Source organism: Centrocercus urophasianus, unplaced genomic scaffold (genome assembly GCF_019232065.1).
Source record: "Centrocercus urophasianus isolate 14NV4802_14NV808 unplaced genomic scaffold, USGS_Curo_1.0 seq_12, whole genome shotgun sequence".
In the NCBI taxonomy this organism is placed as follows: Eukaryota; Metazoa; Chordata; class Aves; order Galliformes; family Phasianidae; genus Centrocercus; species Centrocercus urophasianus.
The window spans coordinates 46,176,740-46,194,983 of record NW_024884364.1 but is presented as its reverse complement, the minus strand read 5'-3'; the positions used below and the strand labels follow the sequence as shown (position 1 = coordinate 46,194,983).

General features: G+C 43.3%; 1 protein-coding gene across 5 annotated transcripts in view; it reads right to left on the bottom strand.

Moving 5' to 3' along the window:
• The window catches only part of GPM6B (glycoprotein M6B), a 109,910-nt gene that overhangs the window by 18,411 nt on the left and 73,255 nt on the right, over positions 1 to 18,244 (bottom strand). For 2 of the 5 annotated variants that reach the window (XM_042810933.1, XM_042810934.1), the window contains exons 1-2: positions 12,708 to 12,768; positions 4,669 to 4,788 (exon numbers count right to left, since the gene is read on the bottom strand). The exons of 1 other annotated variant lie outside the window; for it this stretch is intronic. In XM_042810933.1, coding sequence (XP_042666867.1) covers positions 4,669 to 4,788; positions 12,708 to 12,768 — 181 coding nt within the window. Of the gene's footprint in view, positions 1 to 4,668; positions 4,789 to 12,707; positions 12,769 to 18,244 lie in introns of those variants that run through there. 2 more of the 5 variants (XM_042810930.1, XM_042810932.1) reach the window with 1 other exon arrangement.

Sequence of the window (18,244 nt, the reverse complement as noted above, 5' to 3'; positions counted from 1 at the left end):
TGAAATCCAGCAATACCACCATTCCGTGCCTCATGGTGGCTGGTGGGAGATGTTCCCAGTGCCAGCACAGTGAGATGTGGATGGTCTGATCCACCCAGTCAGCCTCAGACTGATCTCTGCTGGTAAGGAGTTACTCAAAGGACTGAAGAGCAAGGTTTAAGTATCCCTTTCTAAGTCTTACCGGATTTATTTGCAACTTCTCCAGATATTCTCAATACACATGAACTGCTCTGTTTCTACACTGTCGCAGTCCCACAGGCGGTTCCCCACTACTGAGGAGGTATTTGCTGTTCCTGCCCTAAGCGTGCCATCCTTAGAACTTCATCAGATGCTTCCCTCTCTTGTGCAGCAGACAACTAAAAATCTTTGCACTTGCCTCCTGTGCTGGAATTGGTGCAGAGAACCCACGAAGAACAAGCACTTCAGAGCCTGAAAGCACCATCACCAAGCCCTTTTTAAAAATCCATGAAGCACTAGGTATCTATGAGTAAGATTGCTAAGCTGTTCCTGAATATTCCAACAGTAAACAACTTTTTTTTTTTTTAAAACATGATAACAACAAAAATCCTTGTACAGTTTATCAGGCTGATTTTTTTCTTTTCACTAAAGAAAACATTACAGTCATATTGAAAAAAAAAAAAGCCTTTTAGCAATGCAAGACTTAGATGCAATAGCGTCTAGAAAGATGCTATTAAATGACACAGAAAATACTCTAAAAACAGAAAGCAGTAAACATAACCCCTTTTCCAACAAATCTCAGATCCACACTGTCACTTACAGGGAAAAAAAATAAGCACTCCCACTGCAGGAAGCAGCAGGTTAAATTCTAAGACCTGTTTAGTGCCAGGACAGACACTCTGAATGGTCTTTTTACAGACTTCATCTAATTTATCTTCTTTAGATTTATTGAAATACATACACTTGCCATTTATTCCATTCCCATCCTTCTGCAAGGCTCATTAAGTTCACAGGTGTTCTAAAGGCATCATTTTCAGACAGCACAATCTATAAAATATGAATCACTACCTCTATGCTCACTGCAAGCAACCTCCCCTGGTGGTTTGCTATGTGACAGTGAGGAGCTAGACCTGCACAAGAAGGACACTGCCACCCCATGTGACTGTAGCACCAGAGAACTGCTCTTGCCCAGCTTTATTCCCTCGCACAAAGGTCTGGCAAAACATTGTCAATTTTAATTCATGTCTTCTCTGTTTTACTTTTGGTCCACGAAACAATGCAAATTAAGCCAGAAGAAATACATCTGATTTATGCTGTGGAAAAGGCCTTACTTCCAACTGGTACAAAAGGGACCCCTCGAGGACAGTTATTTTTTAGCTGTGAGCTACTACCAGAGAAGAAAATTAAGTAGATGCTTTAAAAAGAGACTTCTCACATAAGGAACAGCTCAAGCAGTACTGATAAAAGCTTTGGCATTATTCTTCCTGCAGACTCGTTCTAGTATTCTACTATGCAAAGCAGCCCCTTGGGACTCTCGTACAGCCTGAGCATGTGGAAGGGCTCATTGATACACAGAGCTCAAAAAGCAAACATATTGCATCAGCAAGGGCAGCCTCTGGTCCAAGCTGTGCTGTAACTCTCAGCTGACAGACCATCAACTCACTGCTTAAGACGACTGAAGACATTTTTCCTCAACCTCACCCTGACCTTCCTCCCCTCAGTTCACCTATTCTTGCTTTCTCAGAGAAACAATCAACAGGGATTGCAAGGATTTCTGCCTCAGTAGCCAATAGATCAGGTGATTATTGTGCACAAGCTCAAGCTAAAGAGGTGAAACAGATGAGCAGAGTGCCAGAGATACTCAAATGCCTGGACATCCACACATGCTCACTGGGAGAGGCACAAAAGCACCTAAGCACTTCAGTCACAAGGGTCACTCCAATGGCTCTGTGAAATATTCTTCAATGATATCAGGATTTCCCTGAGCAAACTCCAATCCATCTGGAACTTAGAAAACACAATTTCTAAAGCTGACTTGATTTAATCAAGGGCAAGTATCTTACCTGGAAGACAGGAGTTGTGGAACTTAGCTCCACCCATCTGGCAGTCATAACTGACTTCACTCCACCAGCCGTCAGCACATGACTTTTGCCACATTGGATTTCAGCCACTACTACCAACTGCTTCCCCAGATGCCTCCTCCCCAGCTACAAAGAAGCACACACAAATATAGCCTCTCCCTATATAGGATTAAAGGGCCAAAAACAGTGTGCAGGAGCATTCTGCCAAGTGAATCTAAGAATTGGTAGATTATTTCTCCATTTCAGAGAAGCCTGGGGATGCCGAGATCTTCTGCAGAGGTTCATCCAAAATGGAACGAGAGAACTTACAAGAAACCTGAATCACTACTAAAGAAGTCCTTTGCCCTGCAACAGCCACCATGTAGGTATTTCCCCAGCTGATGTTCCACCACGCCATTTTCAAAATTTCAGCTTGCTTCAGTAAGGGTGCAAGCTGAAAGAACACAAGGAAAAAAAAAGATTCTCAAAAAGCAAATAACGCCCACTTCCCCTGCAATGCCTACAGCTCAGCTTACATTAAGCAGCCAGTGCTAAGTATTTCTTTCTAGACACAGAAATGCTTCCTGGAGAAAAAAGATTGTTTTGGGCATTTTGAAGGGGTTATTGAGCTTGCAGGTGCTCTGAGGATGCTTTGGCTCAAGCACTGCAGCAAATCTCACACTGATTCTACCATTATTGCTCAAGTACTTGATGAAAGCTTAAAGTGGCTGAAAAGAGACCATGTCGTACATGAAGACCCTCTGACCACAGCAGATACCATGGGGATGCCTGAGAGGGGCTCTCTTAGTGATGTCCACACTGACATTGACAGGTCAGGTGAGATAGGAACAACCCACACTGCACAGAAACTCAAGAAATAAGGTGGGTTGTCAAAGCAGCTTGAGCCTATATCTCAGCACCCCAGCCAATGTCACGCAGCAGCAGAGACCTGCATGCCAATGCTGAAGGGAGGTGTGTTACAGCATGTGTGTTGTGATTAAAGCCACATTTTCCCTGCAGTCTAAGGGAAAGACTAATATTTTCACTGTGGCTAATTCATGACTGGCAAGTTGGACTTGCTCAAGACCTACTCAGAACAGTCTTGCTGCTGCCTAGAAACCTTTTAATTTATTTAAGTGCAGCCATTTATAGCACCTTTCTTTGAACTGGCCTCTCTGTTGCATGGTTTGGTTTCTATCAGTAAGAACCCTTTCTTCTTCAGCCCTTTCATAACAAGGCATCACATTTACCTACATGTTACTGTACAAAGCTTCCCAAGTCAGCCTGCAAAGGGTTCTGCTGCCTAAATAAGGGTTTCTATCCCCATTTAGGTGCCAGACTCCCAGCTGCCATGACAGAAGGCTGTGAGTCTCCTCTGCGTCCGGCTCATCTGTGCCAGCACATACGGACGTGTCTCAGCGCTGGGGACAGCTGACAGGGCACAAGGCCCTGATAATCAGGCACCTGGCCTGTTGCCTCCATGCTGTCCACAGACCAGGAAAGCAGCATTCATAATCTGTCACTCCTCCCTAAACCTTTTATTCTTCTACAAAGGATCCCACATATACAGATCCGAAATTTTGACATGTCTACAGCCAGCTGCGAGTCTGTCACTGGATAACTTACCATAAAATAGGGCCAAAATGAATACTGATACCAAAGATGGGACACAGAGGTTATGATTTACCTAAGTACTTGCAAAAGAAAAAAAAAAAAAAGACACTCTGAAATGCATAAATATATAAATCCTAAAGAACAAATGGATATGAGCATATAATGGAAGCAAATTGGTGAATGTTTCTCCGCAATTGCAGTTAAAGACTACGTTACAGAGGCAGACATCTCCTGAAAACAGCCTGTCATGCAGGCTTCAGTCACTCAGCTCCATGAAAAGAAGAGGACTGCTGGATGCAGATAGTTGCAAATGCTCTCTCTGGGCATTTATGCCCTTAACTTTGTAAACCCATGGTCAGACTGGAATTTTCCAATACCATTAGTCCTGTGCTTGCCTTCAGGTGCCCTTCTGAGCTGCTTCAAATCTAAATCCCCCCAGTTTCTCCAAACAAAGCTTCAGGAAAACAAAAAATGTTTTTTAAGGATTTCATTGAAAGCATCTGGAATCAAAAACAATTTTTAAAACTTCAGCTTCTGTATTTAAAAATCTGACACGCTACCTAAATCTTTTAAAGTCTGACATATACACTACTATTTCTAGCAAGGGAAAATGCAGAGAAAACCACAGAATATTGTCTAGGAAGCATATTGTAGGAAACCAATAAATCAGACGTGCTGTCACTGGTTTAGTGTCAACCAGTGCATTTGTGGCTGACCATTTGGATAGATTCATCTGCACACAAAAACCATAGTACACCATCTCATCATTAAACAGTTCTGAAACAGTTCTGAAACAGGCAGCACATTTAACAGCGAGGTATCCTTCAGGCACATTACTGTCTTTCAAGCATTAACAACCAAAATTGAATCAAGTACATCAAGTATTCATATGAAAGAACTAAACTCCTTACAGGCTTAACAAAGAAAATAAAAACACAGAACATTTGTTTGGCATTGTTAGGACTATTGCAAAGCATTAGGTTCATGCTACCATTTCTGAACTCTCCATTCCAGTTTCACCCCGCCCTTTATTTACCTTGAATCCCCAAAGGACTAACATTGCCTCTCAATGCTGGCACATGATGGTACCGGTGTGGCCTTGAACTCCTGTACATCCAGTGGTACCTGCCAATTTCCATTTCTGGTCTGGTGATCACTGCCAATTTTAGGTGGTAAAAAGTCAGTGTCACCAAAGTGTGTAGTTCAGTACTTTCAGTCATTTAACTTAAAAAATACGAGCCCATAAAAACACGTTTCTAATTACATCACTGAAATAACATAACTTTACCAAAACAAGGAAAGGACCGGGAGGAGGGGTGACAATCAACAGGGAAATGCTCACACAAATGTTAAGAAGGGCTGAAGAGTTGAAACCCATGATGGGATTTGAATTGAACGCCCAGGAAAGGCCCCTCTATTACAGCCGCCAGTCATCTCCCCCCCCACCCTTGCTGCTCCCCCTCCTTGTTCACAGCATGGGGTTCTGCTCCGGGAAGACACAGTCATGGAGAACCACATTATCCATTTTGTAAAATATTCCAAGTCTGACAAAGAAAACAATGACTACAGGGCAAAACCATGAGTTTACTCATTACCTTCTTACATAAAGTAAGTTGTGGGCTTTATCTCATGCAGGCTCCGATCATTTCCAAAAATCCAGACCAAATAGGTTAAAAGAGATTTGTTCCAAGGGTCTGCCTTTGAGGTCAGAGGTACACTCAGAAAGGACACGGCATGCACCAAAACACAACCAATGCATATTCACCAGCAAAGCTTTGCTGCTGAACACTGAGGAGCCCAAGGGCAAAATGGCGCCAGACCACTGGCACATCGACATTTCCTGCTCGCCTCCCCTCACAGCACTGCTGGGCTGTCAGGGCAGCGCGGCCCAGCCATTCATTAACACGCTCTGCAGTCCCACCCAGCCACAGCTGAATGAAAAAATAACTGTCATCCCTGGCCAAAATAAACCTGACTGCACTGCATTTCAGCTGTAACGGCGAGGTTACACCGGTAGGAAGTAGTGTATTGCGAACTAGATCCAAGGCAAGTCTCTGGTCTGTGTGGGACTGGGCAGGCACCAGTCCTTCCCTCAGGCTGCTTTGCTACTCGTGTGCTGACAAGTTTGGCATAGCTCCATTTGCTCGCATCAGAAGAGAAACATCTTAGCCTCACATCCAAGTGGTGGATCTAGAGGTCTGCAAGATGAATTTACTCATCTTATGAACCAGTGAGGGCTGGTGAATCAGCTCTAGTACTAAAAAAGCCTTTTAGGGTTAAATCAATGTCTCTTTAAAGGAGATGCGGTTTGCTGCTGGTCCCCTCTGTGCAACACACACAAAACATGGAGTAGGAACCACACAGCACGTCTTTCCCAGAAAGCATCATTCACTGAACTCACAGAACTTCCCCTGTAATCAGCACTGGTGAGATCTCACCTCGAGCACTGTGTTCAGTTTTGGGCACCTCAGAAAGGACATGGAATTGCTGGAACAGGTGCAAAGAAGAGCAACAAGGCTTGTGAAGGGCTTGGAGAATATGCCCTATCAGGAGAGACTGAAAGAACTGGGGCTGTTTAGTCTGTGAAAAAGGAGGCTGCTCTCTTCCAATATCTGAAAGGTGCTTACAGCAAGAGAGGGGCTGGTCTCTTCTCCCCGGTGACAGGTGATGGGATGAGGGGAAACGGCCTCAAGTTGCACCAGGATAAGTTTAGGTTGGATATCAGGGAAAGCTTCTTTACAGAAAGGGTTGTTAAGCACAGGAATAGGCTCCTTAGGGAGGTGGTGAGTCACCATCCCTGGATGTGTTTAAAAACCATTTGGATGTGGTGCTCAGGGACATGATTTAGCGGAGGGTTGCTATTTAGGGTAGTATGGTTAGGATGCAGTTGGACTCAATGATCTTTAAGGTCTTTTTCAACCTGAGCGATTCTATGATTCTAATATCTCAAGTCTGCTCCACCTTGTATGGCCTATCTTTCCTTTTAGGAAAAACAAATGCTGCATTTTATGAATACAATCAAATTCAGAATGTCTACAAGCCAGCATTCCAAAATGACAGTGCATGCTCAGGGAAACTTATGTCGCAGTATCGCCTCCTCCTACTTACACTGGAACATTCTTGTTCGTGTGATCACAAAAACCATAATGATCAAATTTGATACAAACTGGAAAACAACAGCACTGCTTGCTGGAACTTCAGCCTTTCTGCCACTCTCCCTGTTCCCTGCAACATTTTAAGATGGCTATTTAGGAAAAACTTCTCCAAAAGAGTGGTCTGGCACTGGAACAGGTTGCCCCGGAGGTGGTGTTCACTGTCCCTACAGATCATCATTCTGGAAGTGTTCAAGAGATGTGTAAATGTGGCACTGAGGGACATGAGTTAGTGTACAATATTTGTGGTAGCTGGATGGCTGGAGTAGATTATCTTAGAGGTCTTTTCCAATCTTAACAATTATATGATTCTATGATTAGCTACTTATTGGACATCAGTAACAGATCAAGATTTAAAAATAAATAAATAGATACATGGCAAAACTTCCACAAGGACAAAAAAATCTTCAATTGCTTTGCAGCAGCATTTAGACCAAATCCTTGGAAAAAGAAGGGCCTCATCATAGTAGGCCAAAGCCCACAATTTGAGACTTCTCCTGCAGCAGCTACAAAAACCACTTGCTGAAAGCAGCCGATGCCAATGCAGGCACTGCTTGCTGTGGGACTGGTATAAAACCCTGATGCATGGAGCTATGACGTAAGCTTTGCAGCATCATTCCTGTAAAAGAGAATATTCCGTGAGGGGTTTTTTAATTAGTCATTTCTAATTTTACAAAAGCAGGACTCCTTTCATAGAGCAGTGGGTTAAATTGCATGCAGAATCTCAGTGTTTCCACTGCTCTTTGAAGAGTCACTCAGCATCTGGCCACGTGGTGGCCTCTGCTGCACACCTGGAATGATTCCTCAAATCAGACAGAATCTTCTAGTGATGTCTCTGAACTCCACACAGGTCCATTCATGCAAAATTACTACCAGGTCAGATGCCCCAAAGGCTTCAGTGGTGTACAGCTACTGCACACAGTATGGAAGAAATGGACTTCAGTACTGCACCCCCAGAGTTCAAGAAATGACAGGGTTTTATTTATTTATGTAGTTAGTTTAGGGACGAACTATACAAGTGGCATTTCTGGGCCCAGGTGGTAATGCTGTCCATGCACAGTCAGGCCCACTGAAACAATCTCCCGTGGAGCTGGCTCTCAGGGATAGCTGCTGGTTCTGCATGGAATAAGACCAACAGTGTTGGTGGTGTGTCACATAGCACATACTCACTGATGGCAACTGGTTGTTCAGCATTCACATTGGATGAATCATCTCACATGCCTGCAGCAGAATTCCTGGTGTCCAGTGTGTTTGATGGCTTTAGAGGAAATAAACAGTTTGGACTTTCACCTGCAGCAGCTGATGAAGCACCATACAGTCCATGGGAGTGAAGAGAGGGTTGTCACGGGGCATTATGGTCTCACAGCCTGGTGATAAACACTAAGACAGCAGCAGGGCTAGCCAGAAAATGGGGAAAGGCTGGAGAAACTGAATAGGGATCTTCTCTCCAACCTCTTTGCTCTCCTCTCCTGCTGCAATCTATTGTCCACAGATATCGCCATCTGGTTTTCTTCTCCATTACCATATACCGTGACACATGTATCTAGTTCTTCTGCTTCCATGAGATCATTCAGGCAAATATGAGTACAGCCTCTGAGCATTTTTCAGCCCCCTCCTATCTAGAAACCAAATCCTATTCATTAAAACCTAAATCACTAAGCCTGCCAAATTATTATCCCCAGAATATGTGCCCCAGATTCTCCCCAGGCTGGATGTCTCTTCCTGCAGCTATATCTTCAGGGACTTACACTAAACAATTATTATTTTCTCAGGATCTGAAGGACTCTGAATAAACTGTTTCAAATAGGAAAAAATATGCAGCATGCTAAAAATCTTTAAATGGTTTGACAGCTCTGAAAGCACTGTGTGAGACTCACGTTAGGGAATACCTTTGAAAACTTTGGCTAGTAACTGTAACATGTAAAAGAGATTTTTTTTTTTTCCAATTTGCTGTAATGAAAGATACATCTATCGGTGATGCACCAAAATGTTGCCAGTTCACTGATTAAAAAGAACTTCACATAAACATGCACACTGATATAGTTCTTTCCTTAAGACACACTTCAGCATCTCTGCTCATACTGCCTCACACGGCTGCACAGTTGTGTTTAAGAGAAGTATTTTCTCTATATTTTTGGCTAGCATATATCTGTCTAGTTAAATACTGGAAACAGCTTTGTATAACATGAAAATAATAATCGAAGCTCACAGCCATGGCTGTGCACAAGGTCGCCTTTCATCAATAGTTTCCTCCTAGGGAACAGCCAGTTAAAATAAACCTTTGGCACAGCTGTTCAGGTTGGCTTTCATTATTCCTCAGTACAGCATATGCAATTTGAGCATCACGTGCATCCATACAAGGAAATCATTTCCTAGTATAATGGCTTTCTTCCATATGCAATTGGTAAATTCAGCGTGGCTACCACAGCCTTTTTTGTTTGGTTGGTTCTGGTGTGCATATGTGTATACGTACTGTTTTGGAATTTTGCAGCTTAGTAATACTTTTCTTAGTTAAATGAAAAGGGGAACTTCTTGTTCCTGTTGATGTGTATCAGGATCTATATCCTTCATTGCTGATGTAGAACGGCATTTCGTTTTTCTTATTTATTCCACCTCAGTAAATCTGCCTGCTCAGTCCTCACGTTTTGATTTAATTTAATGCCTGCAAGATAAGCCCTGTCATTTGTAATAATTTGTAAACCTTCATCTTTAAAATGCATCCAATCTGTCCAGCAGCCCTGTAAAGTATCTGCTAAACATTTTGTTTGAGCTTGCTCATGGTGTTCTCTGATAAGGGCTGCTGATATGCAATGCAAAGCTGACTTCTTATCTCCATCAGCATGGATGTTGCTCCATTTCCAATCAAAAAACTGGGGCAGCAGCCACTCATCTGGGTGCAGAGAAACAAATGTCTGATAAGTGCCGAATCCAACAGCTGGGCAGCATCACTGCCTGAATCAGACAGGGGACTCACAAACATAACAATTAAAACATAAAATCAGAATTCCCATACAATTTAGAACAACTTTAGAAATGTAAATAAGACTGTTTTTGTTTATCAGTTGGCAAATATTCATGAAGAACATCAGCTTGTGTAAATCACCTTGACTACACTGAAATATAAAATAGAAAACCATCCACGTTTGGGACAGGGGTGGGTAGCACAACCAGTAACTATGGGACACCATTCTCCAACATGGCTGTATTAAATGCTTGATCTCAAGGCAGACTTGGCTGTTCCTTTTCAGTTTCTGGGTGGTTCTGCTCCCCAGCATGCCCCTTCAGAGTAAAGAGAGCCCTTTATGCAGATAGCCCACATCCTATCCCTGGTTCTTCAAATTATTTATTCTGTATAACTGCAGTACATCATTAATGATGCCCCCACGTTAAAAGTCAGAGCCTGGAAAGCTGTTAATTAAAACTGTGAAAGGAGAGAAAGCTTTAGATGAAAGAATACTTGTGCTAATACCTACCTGCAGATTCCTTCTCCAGAATTTGGCAGTGCAACGCACAGTGCATGTGAATCTGAATATCCAGCATGAAACACTCAGGATCTTTTATTGCTCAGTATCAGCAATAATGACATCCCTCAAGCCCCTCTGACTTTGGTTTATTTCATCTCCTCGGACTTTGCATTTCATTTCTGGAAGGAAGAGTTAAAATAATCTGCGATAGCTCTTTGAGTGCTTCAACCTGGCACAGTTGCCTTGCAACCAGTAGATCTAGGACATTCCATGTAGGACAGACATTGCAGTAACTTCAGGTGTGATCTAAAAGGAAAAAGGTCTTGCAAACTGGCAAGCATTTTGGCCATAAAAATTCAGGACAAGAAGTCTGGACAGTAAATGAATGCTGTTTTTGAATGATTCAGCTGCATGTTCAGAGAAAGCTGCGACATTTTCCAGGACATCTTCCATTTTACAACGAGAAGAAGCTCATTCCCACCAGGAGAGCGGCAGGTAGAAGTGCCCTTTTGCAGAAGTCTGCCATGTCACATAGGCACCTGATGCTGAGCCCATCTGAAAACCTTACTGTATCTCAGCATGCTGGAATATCTGACCCCAAAAGCCCAACAGATCTCACCTCCTCTCTATCAGCGTTTCATGGGCACCTCAGCTACTTTGCTACTGAAAGTGGAATTGAGTGTTTCAGCTTTCAGCATTTAATTCCCTGCAAAAAATAGTTGGAAGTTAACTGAATGGGAAGAAAAACAAAAAGAGTATAATGTGAGAGACCGTGTGTTTGTTTCAAAGATTAAGGAACTGTCAGAAGCAAAGCCTGGAAGCGTTACATAAATACACCTATGTAACATAACAAAGTATGAAATTATCACAGAAAAGCCAGGAAATGGTGATAAAATTAAGAGAGGAAGTTCCCCAGCTTGCATCCGATGAAAACAGCAGATCAACCATATTGACTTGGTAACAGATTTACTGTTCTGCGTGCTGTGCTTTCACTCTTGCCAAATCAAAGGCAAACTACCAACTCATCCTGAACACACATTTTGTTTTGCACAGCTGCTAATGCATACAGAAATTTTGTTTGGTGTTTACTGTCACGAGTTCTAACCGTTTAAAAGAAACCCATCTATCAGCAGAGAAGAAATCGATGCACTTCTAGAAAAATTATCTATGAGCTCAAGGTGGGTTTACAGCCAAGGTATTTAGGACATTTTGTACATTAATTACTCAAAACCTACCATGAGGTGAGTTTCTGCCTACATACACTAATGGCTTTCAGAGTTTAATCTCTCATCAGTGGAACTCCTTTGGTGAAATCCCTAAGGGATTATGTAGTACTGTCTAATCACTTGACAAATTTCATTTACTTGAAACTGAAGCTAGGTTTGAATTATACAAAGTGTGTAGGAGGAATCAAATTCAAAGCAGGAAAACAGAATCTGGACAGGACCAGATTTATCATGATGCTCATATCTAAACTGTTTAACAATAAATGAAACAATTTCCCCAGGGAAACATATCAGTTGTATATCTGCTGCATATGCCCATGAGAAACTCAAATTGCTTACAAATGACATACAACATAGCATGAATCAGGAAGAAAAAAAAATGGGAAATTTTAATAATTTTGTATCATCTAACATAAAAAAGACAAACACTTATTGCTCTGATTTGTACAGTAGGCTGCCACTCAACAAAGATGGTTATTTGGCATAAATTACATGCTGCAGAAACACACAGATGGATCTGTGCTCTGAAGTTGAGCCCTGCGACCCAAAGCATCACCTGTACCACCGGGTGAGCGGAGCCCCACTCCTGTGCACTGCCACCTCCCTGCTGCAGAATGGCCACTGCCGGTTCCCCACTAAATAGCAATTCTCGGTGGCTGAACACATCCTGAAGGCTAATGCCGTGAAAGTCGTGGCATTATTCTCTGCTACTGTGCACAGGCAGATCTCTACATAAACAAAATCTACCAGAAGACACCACAGAAAATGAAAAGGAACTTAAAATGATGCGTAGCCCCCGGCAGCAAGCTAGCAACATGAAGGCTGTGTGATGCTATAATCCCTTGTGCGATCCATAACCGAGGTCCCCTCTGCCAAGCCCCGCTACATGGCTGGTCCCAGGGAAACACTGTGTTATGGCTCTGGGAAGGACACCCAACAAACACACAGCCCCACGCTATCTCTACAACCCAAATTCACCCAAACCTATCGAGTCCGCAGCAGCAACAAGAGTTCTTTTGCAAAAAAATCCCTCTTGCTCCATTCAGGAAAGGCTCAGAGCCACCGCATACACACAGACAGACAGACAGACACTCCATCCATCCCTGCACAGAGCAAACGGTGGCAGCGCGGGCTGTTTCAGAGCCCTGCTCAAAAGTGACCCAACTGGCCTCATCCCCTCTCAGCGCCCTCAGAGAGCAGATTTAAACAGGCTATTGTTCGATCCCCGGGTACCTTTTTTCTCTTGGCTTTGTTCCGCGTTTTCCTCTGCTGCAGTTTCCATGGCTGGCTTCATACCATCCACCAAAAATGCCGCCCCCCGCCCCCCGGCACAGGCGCTTTCCCCTCGCCTCCTTTCCCGCTCCCTATTGACGGCAGCGACGATGAAGCGCCTCTGTTCTCCCTCCCGCGGATCACAGCCCCTTCCACATCGCCCAGGCTCTTGTCAGCTTCGATCTCGCACCACTCACTGGCCCGCCCGGCGCCGTGCCAGTCTCCGCTCCACCGTACGTCACCACCGGCCCCAGCTATAAGAGAACCCCCGATACCCCTTCCCCACTGTGAGCCGCGGCGAGGGCAGAGGGGGTGAGAAAGAAGGGAGCCCCCCGACAGCATCTGCAAGGGGTGCCCAGGTCGGTGAGCAGCCTCGGGGCTCACTTTCCCGTGGGAGCCGGCCGCCCCACCGTGCATTTTGATTCATCCCACACACCTCCTGCCCTCGCAAGGAATGGGTCAGCAAGAGGGTTTGCCTCCCTGGCTGAGTCCTGCTCACAGAGGCAAAAGCACATGTGAGAGAGGGATAAGAGCAAGAGCTCCTATGTGTATAAGGAAAATCTAAATTCTGACTCAAGAGCACAATGGATAAAAGAAAACACCAAAAAAAAAAAAAGAAAAAGAAAAAAACCAGCAGGCTTGCATGACCTAAGATCTGTGAGCAATACCATGAAGGATAAAATGTTTAAGGAAACACAGCTGGGGTTTTAAAACAATGTCTGCTGTTTAAGACCTAAAGCCAAGCATGAAAATCATAGAAGCATAGAATGGCTTGTGTTGGAAGAGTCTACCCAAGTCCCAACCCCTGCCATGGGCAGGGCTGCTCCCCACCAGCTCAGCTGCCCAGGGCCCCATCCAACCTGGCCTGGAGTGCCTCCAGGAATGGGGCAGCACAGCTTCTCTGGGCAGCTGTGCCAGCACCTCACCAACCTCTGGGTAAAGAACTTCTGTATAACATCTAACCTAAATCTCCCCTTTTGTCCTATCATCATCTGCCTGTGTAAGTCATTCTCCCTCCTGCTTATAAGTCCCCTGAAAAACTATGAGGCCATAATGAGGTTTCCCCAGAGCCTTCTCCTCTCTAGGCTGAACAAGTGCAGCTCCCTCAGCATTTCTTCATAGACGATGTGCTCCAGCCCTCTGATCATCTTTGTGGCCCTCCTCTGGACCCACTCCAACTTCTCTGTTCAGTGAGCAGATCACTGCCAACAAGGCCACATGTGATCACTCCCCCACTCCCTTACCTCCAGCAAAGCCAGGAAGTGGCATCAGCACTCCTCATGCCCATGCAAGTATTATTTAACTTCCAAAACCCAAGCCAACATATTCAGACACTGTATTAAAGCTAATTACCTTGTCCATCACCCTGCTTGTCTCTGGCCTAACAGTATGTCCCGCTGCACAGCACAGCCATGCCCAAGCAAGCCCCTTGTTGCAGGAGGGTAGTGAAGCATCCAAGGAGTAATTTGCTTTGTAATCTGATGGATTTTGGTGGTTCACAGCCTCTGCAGCTTCTGCCGGCTGCAAAGACATTGGGCAGATTCAGCAAATGCTGAAGATATAAAACTACATATAAACTATAAAGCTGCGTGTTCCATATAACAGATTCAACCAGGAGAGTGGGAAGAGGGAAGCAGTCCAAAAAATTTTAGCTGCAATTCAGCCTTTTCTGACTGAAGCTCTTACACCCACAAGTTTGCTGTGCATTTTTATTTCTATAGATGTTGAGTGACAAGCAGAACAAGCCTCAGACCCAGCCTTTAGAGAATGTTCCCTTCTTTCAGAAGAAACCAGCACATGATTTTCCTCTCTTACCACTGTCACCACAGCAGCAGCTGAGCAGCAATGCCCAAAGCAAAGTAATGAGCATACTGTGTCCCAACCCCGCCAACAAGAGGTCTCATTCTTCTCACTTATCTTAAGATTTCATAGCACAGAACCAGGACTTGACAACTATTGAGCATTTGCCTAAAAACCTAAAGGAAGAGTCTGGGATCAAAGCTTTTATCTCAGCAGAACTTCTTACAAGCAGGATGAATTAATTTGTAGAGGAAGTTTCCTCAGGAACCCACGTGCTGGGCTCCTGCAGGTAATCAAATCAGCAGTACCAGCAGAAACCTCACCCCAGGTGCAAGGCTTAATTTTCCAGTCTTCTGTAATGCACACACAGCAGTCCACACACATTACAATCCCTGTCCCAGTACAACCATGTAAAGCAAACACGCTCCTTCATGAAAGCAGCTGAAAGGGAAAACCACATGTGATATGTTTGGCAAGTTGCTTGAACCATTACTAAAAGTTTTTCAAATTCTGTAGCCAAAAAGGAAAGAACTTCATTAGACTTCGGATAACAGTTATAAAAAGTTTACATAAAGAGTGTTTTTATTCCGTTTAGCATCACTACGATAGAAAATACACAACAAACACATCCTTACTTGCCAAAAGTCATTCCAACTTCAGCCATTGGTCAAATCAGTGGACTGTTTCTGACATTGATATTCCCTTTTTGGAACTTATCATTCAGTCCGTCCATCTGCTCTCAGATGTAACAGTCTAAAGGTCATTAAGAAGGTGAGGTATAGACTGTCACATCTGCGAGGGCTCAAACCTTGCTTCTGACTACCCCATGTTACAAAAAGCCTGCTCAAAAACTAATCCAAGTGTCAGTATTTTAATACACTTAGTAGTATAAACACACAGAAAATACAAATGTCACCTAAATTTTCCTTTCTTTAAACAGAAAATATGTTTGGCAGGACTTTCAGTTCTGCCTTTGGCGGAAACCTGCTAACAATCCCCTTTTCTCTCTGTCAGTGAGACCTACACCTTCAAACAACTGTGCGCGTCCCTGCTGGCAAGCAGATTTTGTTGGGCAGACTCAAGACTTCAGAGCAGATGTTTTATAAACACACAATTCTAAGAGGCTAGGACACTATTTCCCCCTACTTTCTCCCATGATAACATGGGATATACATTAATCTTCCCCTAACAAGCAATGCAGAAGTAAGCGCACAATACCAAAACTTCACAACAACATGAACAAAAGACTTCAGAAGTCATCAGTCTAGTCTATTCAGAAGCACTAATTCTTCTAAATCATCCTCTAAAAGCTTTAGGAGATGCCTAAGTTTAACGCTCTCTCCCACTGCTGACTGCTTTCCTGGATGCTGGATTATACAATGGGTTTAAGGACTTATCATCTTAAGCCATTTCTTAATCTTCCAGCTCATCTGATAACAAAGCAGATATAAAGCATACACTACTCAGTGCAAACATGGGTACGGATCTCATGCATCAAGTCTTAATTTGAGCCAGCAAATTGTCTCCGCCATCACTCCACCTCTTCATCAGATATGCCCTTTTCATCTGATCAGACGGGGAAACACCAAGTCTATGTCTATGACAATATGGCAAAAGATAATGCCTCAGAGGTAGAAAGGACAAAAAATTATTTAAGGACTGATACTTGGCAAAAACCTGCTGTACCAACCAGGCTGATTTAGATCACCAGTGATCAGAAAGGCGGCTCATTACATTTCACGAGTTCAGCCCCACATTTCACTAGCAGTTCAAAATAAAAATGCAAATGAGAAGGGCAGTCCAAGAAAGGGTTCTGCTGCTAAAGCACATGGCTGTGGGGAACATCACTGAGACTTGGGAAAAATAATACAGAATCCTAGCAGACATAACCCAGGAAGAACAGCAGTGGAGCAAATATATGAAGGTACTGCAGACCAAGTGACATTTACTGCAAAGTAGCACTAAAGAGGTTTTACTTCATTTCATCTAGTTAGAAAGAAAACAGAAAACATGTAATCACTTTGCTCAGTCAAGTAAAGCAGTCCCATCTCAGAAGTTTAAAATTCTGTTCAAAATCCAATTCCATTCAGATGGCAATTCTTTTGAACACCTATCTTTAATGCCACTGAATCTACATAGTTTACATTCCTGAAGGCCAAGGAACTCTATCATAAGCTACTGAAAATTCTTCAGAAAGTTTAAGATGAGCACATTTTTGCCATTTCTACAAAGACTTTACAGAGCTGTAACAGTCTTCCCATACAGTTCAAGAACAATTTGAGATCATTCTATGAAATCTGAGACTCCAAAGGTAAAATTCAAAGCCTGTGTCTCAGACAAGACTGACATATTCCAAACAACTTCTTTTAAAGGCAACTTGAGGCATAGAAAGCATAGAAAAACGTTCAAGAGAAGGAACAAACACACAAGCAGTCAATTGGTACGTCTTAGTGTAACTACTTGTGTTCAGATCTGCTTTTTTTTCAAGGGAAAATGGTTTTAAGTTGAAGGAGAGAAGATTTAAGTTGGATATCAGGGGGAAGTTCTTTACCATGAGAGTGGTGAGATGGTGGACAGTGCCCAGAAAGGTTGTGGATGCCCTGTCTTTGGAGGTGTTCAAGGCCAGGTTGGATGGGGCCCAGAGCAGTCTGGTCTAGTATTAGACATGGAGGTCAGCAGCCCTGACTGCGGCAGGGGTGGGGGTTGGAGTTTTTGTGATCCTTGAGGTCCCTTCCAACCCGAGCCATTCTATGATTCTATGATTTTGCTTTAACCTTGGTTACGCAAAAGCAATCAAATGTTCCACGTGGATAAAATTAGAGCATGACAACAGGCTTGTAGTTGTACAGTAGTTGTGTACCTAGCAAGTACTTAAAAAGAAATAACCTGGGGCCCATTCTTCAGTCATATTAGATTACTAGGAAAACCAAATCCTAATTAATGATCTCATGAACAAATAATAGTGAAAAAACCCTGCACTTTTACCACAGCATAAAATACAGACTATTAAAAAATATGAGTTCACAATGCAGTTAGGAGCTGCAGTCTTGGACTTCTGGACAAAGGGAAAATTAAAAGCCTAAGGAGTTATCTTTTCAAGCAAAGGGAGTTGCTGAGTTCACAGATACAGGTGGTCCAGGAGGGTGAACAGAGCTCAGCAGTATGAAGGTGCAACCTCTTTCCCCCAGCCACATGAAAACCACAGTGATTGCTGCCAAGCAAAACAACTGGCAGCAGGCCCAAAAAGTTGATGCTTTGTTGTTGTGTTTCATACACTTCTCTGGCTGGCCTGCTAGCATCCAGCTGGATCACGGCTTCAGTCCACTGCAGTTTTCACCACTGGAGAGAATCATAGGCAGTGAACAGCCTGAATTTGGAACATAGATAGATGGCTTTATTTGTAACAAAAAGAAATAATAAACCTTACAGAATAGGTAGTCCTATATAGCTTTTCCAGTATCCAAGGCTTGGACAGCTTCAAGTCTCAAAAAATGATCAAGTGGCAGAGATGTGAAAGCTAACAAAAGATAAAATCCCAAGAGATGCAATCAAGGTTAAAACGAAAGCAAGACTAGGTGACCTTCTCAACCAGATGGAAAGTCCATTTCTGCTTATGAAAGGCATGCAACAGTATGTAAATAATTTTTTTAAAAAGCTACATATTATTTCTTTAGCCAAAGCAATGGCTTAAGAATCCT